Genomic DNA, 8,603 nt, shown 5'->3' with positions numbered 1-8,603 from the left:
TACCAGTATAATGTTGATTTAAATAATGAAGGCAACTACACAGTAAGGAAAATAATGAAATAAACTCTGCTGCAGGCACGATGTTGCTTAATCCGGTCCCAACGGCAGAGAGGGCAACATGCTTCGGACTTTACTGATGTTAGCCCTGTTCGGGCTGTGTGGAGCAGGTTGGTGGTCTTTATTTCATTTAAATATGTTCATAATATTTAACTTGCCTGGAGCATAGAGTCTGACCAAGATAAGTTGGCAGTGACCAAGATATTTTGATAGCCCATACGTTGCAAGTAAAAGTCATAATTGCTTAGAAGTTTGATGCTTAAAAACACTTACTCCGTCTGGGCTGTCAAAATCGCTGACAATTTACCTTGGTCTGTCTCTAGGTAGGTACAAAACGCAGTATATACCTGCTATAAGTAAATTAGCAGTAACTAAGTAGGTAGAGGGCACCAACATTTCAAACAAAAAAGCAAATACCTTCGATCAAATAGGGGAATCATTCACGGTATAGAACTAGGTACCTAGTTATAATTTCACTAAGTATCTAACCTACGAAAATTATACGTTGCAAAACAAAGTCGTGCAGGTAGTGTTAGCTCTACCCGTCTACAAGTTGATAACGCCCATCGTGGCAAGAATTACTATTTAAATAACGAATGTGTCCTGAATCTAGGTGGGCGCCACTATCATACAATGCGAAAGAGAAATTATTACTATTTTACTAAATTTTCTTCCTAGATCCTGACATACAATGCGACCCGTCGCAACACTTGGTCGTCCAATGTCGCGACCCCTGTCCCCCAGAGCGGACATGCCAGAACAGGAACGGTCCCGAACTTCCCTGCGTGCCTCCTATGGGACCTTGTACGGTGCAATGCGTATGTGAAGACGGGTACGCGAAGAATAAGTATGGAGGTTATTGTGTCACTTTCGCACAGTGCGGTAAGTTTGCAAATATGATCTTATAACACACTTAAAAACAAAAAACAGCACAACATGTTTTTATTGAGATGCTTTTAATTTACTATGAATGTTGCGCGTTGTCGTCCAAACTGTACAGTGAACTAAAATAATAATAACTGCATAATAATCATTATTATAGAAAATATCTACGGTAAACACGAGACGTGATAGGTATATCGTCATGCATGAACAAGTTGACAAAAAATAATAAGAATTAGGTTGATATCTAAGGACGGGACCCGTCCCGCCCGCCCGCGCCGCGTGTATGGCCCGCCTTACGGGCACTAAGAATAGTGCTAGTTCAGTGGTATCACTCACGAATTCGAGCCAATCGCGCAGTCTAAATTAAGACTCTAACGCAGTGGTTCCTAACCTTTTTAGTCCTGTCACCCCTTAGACTAACTAGGGATCCTGATTTTACCCCTCCTCCCAATAATCATCAATAGTCATTCTTATAGATCTAATATTTGTTATCTTTAATTAAAGCTTATACCCTATACCCCCTTGAAATACCAGTTTTACCCCCAGGTTAGGAACCGCTGCTCTAACGCAACTAGTTGCAGCCCATGACGCGCGTGATGCGAACTCACTAATCGCGCTGTTGTGGCGTTTCAAATTCGTTGTGCGTGACACCGCTGTACTGGCCCCATTCTTATTGCCCGTAAGACCCGTCCTTGGATATACTCGAATGTCAATAGTTGACATAAGGACCTACCTTTCAGATAAATGTCCCAACAACCAGTACTTCACCTGCATCGGTCCGTACAGCGCGAACTGCACGGGCAGCTGCCACTGCACAGATGGCTACGGTCGCGACGCTAACGGCACCTGCGTATCTACCGCCCCTCCTCCAATCGACAACCACCCGTCACCGCCACCACCGATAACGCCTTCGCCTGTTACAACCCCGACGGAAGCTCCACCAGGTCAGTAAGGGGTTATTTAGATCTATCCCTATTGCCGAATATTTTCTGCTATCTTACAGACACAGACAAATAACATACCTTTTTTGTCCCTCTAAGCAAAAATTAAGTGTCTGGCGACCAGATATACGTATTAGCCCCTAATAGGTCGTATCACGTCCACGTGACATATTTTACTAGATAACGTAGATTTAGAGTAAAACGCGAATTTCTCCGGATGGTACACATTTTCCAAGATGGCTGCGATTCCTTGAGATCCCCAAATGGCAAATGGTGTGGACTCGAAAAAGGCGCTTTTGATTTACATAAATACCAAATTTCAGGACTGTTTCAGACATTTTGTACGTATAAGGAAAATATTACTTTTCTTGAAATTTTACATTAAATCCAATGTGAGATGGTAGATTAGGCGAACTGCTATTCATTCGAGTTACTACTTAGACTAGTTGCTTAGTAAGCAAACTGCTACTTAGAAGAATTGCTTCTCAAAAAAAGTAGACCAGTTGCTTTTTAGACGAAATGCGATATAGACAATTTGCGAATTAGACGGGCAGCTCCATAGATTAAATGCTAATTAGACCGTGCACTAACCCATTCAAAATTCAATGTACCGGCACGTGACACGAGGCCACAAAATAATTAATACTCGTAGTACTGCCGTCAGGGGCGGGACAGTTGCCTATAAAGCCCTTTCTTCGAAAAAATTGCGCCATCTATTTTTCACTTAACACAAGTAGTTTTTTTTTAATATGGCATACCCGCATCCAAGTTGGCTACACTTTATCTGTTATCTGAGAGCCTACCGCGAATCCCCGAACGAAATTTTGCCTCTCTGTCACACTTACGTACACATTTACAAGTGCGTCACAGTAGCAAACTTCGTTCGTGGTTCGCGGTAGGCTCTCTGCCCTTGGATTCAAAACTTGTGCATACCCGCAAAATAAAAAAATGCTTAATTGTGTTTCGTGCTCCTCTTTATATTATACAGCCGTTTAAAATTATTTTATCCAATAATTAACTAACTACTTCATTATAATTTTCTTGTTAAAATCGTACTTTGTATAACAGTGTATTGTACTACTTTTTTTATACAAAAGTTAAGTATATACCACGACGGTAGCAAACAAGCATACGGCCCGCCTGATGGTAAGCAGTTACCGTAGCCTATGGACGCCTGCAACACCAGAGGCATTACATGCGCGTTGCCGACCCTTTAAAAACCTGTACACTCCTTTTTTGAAGAACCCCATACTGTAGACCCTCGGGAAAACCTCGGCAGGAAGCTCATTCCACAGCCGAAGCGTTCGCGGGAGGAAATTCCTCTTAAACCACACAGTACGCGACCATTTAGGTTCTAGGGTGTGAGGATGAACACCCTGCCGACGGCGAGCGGTGCGGTGATAGAAAGCTTACTGGCATGTCTTTACAATATCTGTTTGCCCATATATTTTACATCAAGTAAACATTATAATAAAGTTGTTTGTTAATGGGTACTGGAAGTGTTAAGTACACACGCACACAGCAAAACTTTTGATATAACAAATTATATATGATCCTGTTTACATATTGATTAGTGTTTAGTGTGAGTTTAGTGTGAGTTTATGCAATTGTAGCAAATATATAAACTCGCACTAAACAATAAATGTGTAAACAGGCCCCATACGTATGTATAGGTAGGTAATATTGGCGTTAATGCTTTTGGTTAAGAATTACAGATGACGCTTCAAAATGGATACACAAAAGTTCCACGAAACGGCTCTCTTTGTCCTATATATTATACTACTCTTTGACTACCCTACAGAATTGTCACTAACAGTTTTCAGTTGTCACTTCCTACAAAACCGAAGTTTGACAGCGATTCAGGGACGAATCATGCTGTCCCTTTCTAATGTATGGCACTATCTCTTTCGGCTATTTAAGGTTGTCAAAATTCAAGTCTTATCTGTGGTCGAGCACGCAAAGAGACGTCAAGTTATGCCAACCCTAATAATTGCTCGGAGCAATGCTGAGCCGACCGGAGTCGAAAATGACCGAAAGGAGGAGTGTCGCCCCACTGACGAGGCTTACCTATACCTACTTTACGGCGAAGAAAAAATTGTACGAAATTCCATTCGCTGATATTGTGAACCATGTCCATTCCATACATTTTTGAGCATAATACGTTTTTTTGGGTGCTTTTTCATATTTATCGGATTGATCCTAGCCACATTTTATTGAAGTAGGTTAGGTAAGTATATTTGCGCGTACATGTACGGATAATATGATGTAGGTATTGTCTCACGCAGGTCCTAAGCTTAAGTGCGAAAACGCTACCAGACACGAGATCCTGGCTTGCAGATTCGGCTGTCCTCCAGAACGGTCCTGTCAGAACCGCCACTGGCCGCCTCCGTCCTGTGCCCCGCCGGCGCCTTGGCTCAAATGCACAAATAAATGCATCTGCGATAATGGCTACGTAAGAAACGAGCCTAGTGGTATTTGCGTCACGGAAGAACAGTGCGGTAAGTGGCCCAGTACCTAATAACCATCGCAAAAAAACTCTTCCATTTGAAGAATTTCATTAAAACCGGTGAATTTTGAATTGGTATTAAGTACTTAACTTATCCTACGCGCGTCGTGTAAATACCTATTTATACAAGCCATAACTGTTTGAGCTAGACAGTGTGAAGCACGCTTTTCGGCGAACTAAGGATCGATGAATCGCTTTGCGCACAGTATGAGGTACACTACGAGAGTTAGATGAAGCCTCATCATCTTCTGTTTTATTCCTGAAAGAACAATCCTCGCCTGCATTGCTTGCTTTGTCTATTTCAGACAAATGCCCCGGCGAAAACGAGTACTTCCAATGTGACGGCGAAAACGAAGCAGACTGCGAAGGGCACTGCTACTGTTTATCAAACTACGTACGGGACATGGATGGCAAATGCGTTTACGTCGATCCGGCGTCGCCTCCGAAAATATTGGGCCCACCGCTCGCTACTACGACAGAAAACCCACAATGTGAGTTTGAAGTTTATTTTCAACCCGAAACGTAATAAAATCATACATTAACAGAAAATCATAAGTTTTTTTCCTTTTCCACCAGCTAAGATACACCAGCAACACGGTAACGATAGTACTGCACTGTTATTATCTGAATATCACGTTTAAGCCCACTTTAACTATTAAAAGGAGATGTCCTAGAATATTAATCCGATAGAGAAAATTATTCTCGTTACGCGAATTTTGTACTTCATGATGAAATTACCCTCAGGCCCCAAGCTCACGTGCGACAACGCCACCAGGCACGAGACCCTAGCTTGCGTACACGGATGTCCTCCAGAGAGATCCTGTCAGAACCGCTTTTGGCCTCCCCTACCCTGTGCTCCACCTGGCCCTGAGATAATATGCACGGACAAATGCATTTGCGACGAGGGCTACGTGAGAAACGAGCCTAGCGGCGTTTGTGTCACGGAAGAACAATGTGGTAAGTCCATCTAACCATTCTCACCCAAAGAGAACAGTTAAATATTTAGACTAATCTCCCAGTCCAGGCCAATAGTATGTTACCTATGTTCAAGAGAAACAATATTCTGAGTTCCAAATACTGTTAATGCACGAACGAACCGAGAATTGTCTTAATTACTTACGCTCGTAAGTTTAAACAAACGACAAACATTTTTAGAGGATGACAATAACGTCCTAAAGGATACGAGTAAGGACCCTGCTTTTCAATCGACGGATATTTATCCATGCGGACATTTAACCCTCCCTCTGCACCTTCTTTTATTCCCAAAATAGCGAGGTATATCTATCTACTTCCAATTTCAGACAAATGCCCCGGCGAAAACGAGTACTTCCAATGCGACGGCGAAAACGAAGCAAACTGCGAAGGGCACTGCTACTGTTTATCAAACCGCGTACGGGACATAGATGGCAAATGCGTTTACGTCGATCCGGCGTCGCCTCCGAAAATATTGGACCCGCCATCCGTTACTACGACAGAAACGCCACAAAGTGAGTTTGAATCTGTTGAATCAATTTCAACCCGTAACGTGAAATAATACCAAAAGTTGCCTTTCCTTTTCAAAACGTTAAAGATAAATGAAGGCCACCTACCTAAATTGTGGACTTGTGTTCTACAGTACTGGGTACCAACAGAAAAGGAAATTATATCATAAATATGTGTATTTTTTTTATACTACGTCGGTGGCAAACAAGCATACGGCCCGCCTGATGATAAGCAGTGTCCGTAGCCTATGTATGACGCATTTACACTATAGGTACACAATTAACAAGGTTATTTCTCCCAGGCCCAGAGCCGGTGTCTTGCGACAACGCCACCCGCCACGAAGTCCCTTCCTGCGTCTACATCTGTCCCCGCGAACGAACATGCCAGAGCCGACACTGGCCTCATACCACCTGTCCACCACCAAGCTTGATCGAGTGCAAGAATAAGTGCGTGTGTGATGCTGGATACATTAGAAACAAGCCTAATGGTCAATGCATCACTGCAGAACAGTGTGGTAAGATTTTTAATTGTAGCAATTTTGTAAGATTATTTCCATAAGGCCAGAGTCGTAACTGGCTTTTCACTACTTGTCCCAGTAAGTTCGTTTGTCTATTGCATTGCAAGTAGTGCGTGTGTAATGGTAAAACAACTCTATAAACAGTGTGGAAATATCCACTCACATGTCACAGAATTTAGACGGAATTCACACAGTCCAGTGAAAGAATTATCCCAATCATGGTACAGTATAGGTATTAAATATCTAACGGTCAAAGTGCCAAAAATATGTACACAATACTTGTGAAATGCTACGTGATTTAACTATTAATTTGGCGCAATATGTTGAAGGTTGTGTGTTCAAGCCTACCTACTTCGAAGCTCAATAGTTTTAATGATTATTTTTAGGTAAAAATAAGACATCATTAATTTTACAACTAGGGAACTTATTTTATTACATATTTTCGATTTGTGCTATCCAGCCTTTCAAAGATAGCATAATTACTAATATTACCTCCTCGAGAATAGGGGATAGGTACCAACCGCCGTGACCGGGTGGTCTATTGGTCAGGACGTTAGTCACGTAAGCTGACACACCGGTTCAATCCCGGCCTCCGGCTTGGTCACTTTTTCTGTGGTATATAATGTGACATTATCTATGAAACGCCGCACTGCGTAGCGCGGCGTTCTTCATAATATGGGAGCATCGTTGATAATGGCGTAAGCGCCACCGACAGTAAGGTCCCTTTTCATAGATAATGTCACTAATATCTATTTCAGTTGATCATTCATTTTGTTTCAGATAAATGCCCAGGCATCAGCCAATATTTCGCTTGCGACGGTCCTTATAGCGAGAACTGCAAGGGCAGCTGTCACTCCGCAGTGGGCTACGAGTGAGATGGCAATATCTGCGTCTCAACCACACCCACACCAGCCCCTCATATTTACTACCCTCATCCAAGAAAACGTGGCTCGATTCCACCAGTCCAACATTTACAGCGGGTAAAACGGGTTCAACACATTTAACCCGTGGAACATTGTTGACAGGAATAAACTGAACCGTTTGTATTTGTATTGTTTTACAACACCTACCTACTTCATGCTGCCAATAGAAATCCTGGTCGTGTTTGCCGCTCCCGTATTGGCCTACACAGCCATGAAAAGCGCTGCCGCCCTACCTGACACTGTTTGAATAGTCTGTAATAGACTCAAAGGCCAATGAAATAATAATACCGATTAGTTTATGGGAACTTATTTACGGAATATAATTTGATATTTACCATTGAGAAATTTCTGCATACATCCGCGAAGAAATTTAAAGGTGTATGTGAAGTCCCCAACCCGCATTGGGCCGGCGTGGGGACTATAGCCCAAACCTTCTCGCGCATGAGAGGAGGCCTATGCACAGCAGTGGGACGTATGGTATATATATGTATAGGCTGAATTATTATTTATTTTTGTATCTCCTTGGATTTCACAGGCCTATAAATCCCGGTCTTTTGATAGGCTTGCGTGGGGATATAGATCCAACATCTAGAGGCCCCTTAGAGAGCTTTAATGTCATGTAGAATGTCTGCTGGAACCCGTACACAGGCGCAACAATAGACCGATCGCAACAGGCATTGGGACTATTGTAGAAAAAGTGAACAGTATAACGGTCTATGGATTGAAGTTTGGGTAGATAATGAGACTAGGTTATTGCAAGGTCCGGGCACCTGCCATAACAATGTTTTCGCTAGTTGTCGAGGCCGGCGGTGTTATTATATATTATTATTAATAGACATCATAGATTAAACATCATCACGTTCATCACCTACACACACTTATATTACTTGGCTGCCCCTTGTAACCAATTTCCCTGACATATCATATAGTATATATATTATAATATTTCTCTGTAGACTGTACTCTATTTTCTATTTTATTTTAGCCTTCTGCTCCTGGATATCTTAAGAGTAAATTCTTGTTGACGCCCCTCGCACTGTAGGCTGAAATTCGGCTCCCATTGACATAGAAACCCAAGTTGTTATTGTCAATTTTTTTGATTGAAATAGGGACCGTGCGCGTTGGAGGGTCTGCCATCTTGTGGCCTGAATCGGAACCATAAACATGCGCATGCACATGTACACGTCACGTGTTTTCTTGTGCCTAGTATGTTCTGCCATCTTGTGGGCTACATCGGAACAAAAAACATCACATTTACGCCTCGCGCCAAAAATCTGACGGCTCCTGTGCTG

At 42.4% G+C, this 8,603-nt stretch overlaps 1 protein-coding gene across 2 annotated transcripts; it reads left to right on the top strand.

The window, feature by feature from the left end:
- Positions 1-7,434, top strand: LOC133529662 (zonadhesin-like). 2 transcript variants are annotated; one of them, XM_061867430.1, is made up of 9 exons: positions 1-167; positions 736-939; positions 1,683-1,886; positions 4,169-4,381; positions 4,695-4,880; positions 5,134-5,346; positions 5,691-5,876; positions 6,173-6,385; positions 7,169-7,434. In XM_061867430.1, exons 1-9 carry the CDS (start codon positions 119-121, stop codon positions 7,261-7,263), a joined length of 1,563 nt encoding a protein of 520 aa, XP_061723414.1. In that variant the 5' UTR covers positions 1-118; the 3' UTR covers positions 7,264-7,434. The 2 variants fall into 2 exon arrangements, with proteins under 2 accessions (XP_061723414.1, XP_061723415.1); XM_061867431.1 differs by lacking the exon at positions 736-939 and having other exon boundaries at positions 104-167.
- The last annotated feature ends 1,169 nt before the right edge of the window (positions 7,435-8,603 follow it).

This window comes from Cydia pomonella, chromosome 21, assembly GCF_033807575.1.
Source record: "Cydia pomonella isolate Wapato2018A chromosome 21, ilCydPomo1, whole genome shotgun sequence".
NCBI classification, from domain to species: domain Eukaryota; kingdom Metazoa; phylum Arthropoda; class Insecta; order Lepidoptera; family Tortricidae; genus Cydia; species Cydia pomonella.
This window is presented reverse-complemented; position numbering and strand designations above follow the sequence as displayed.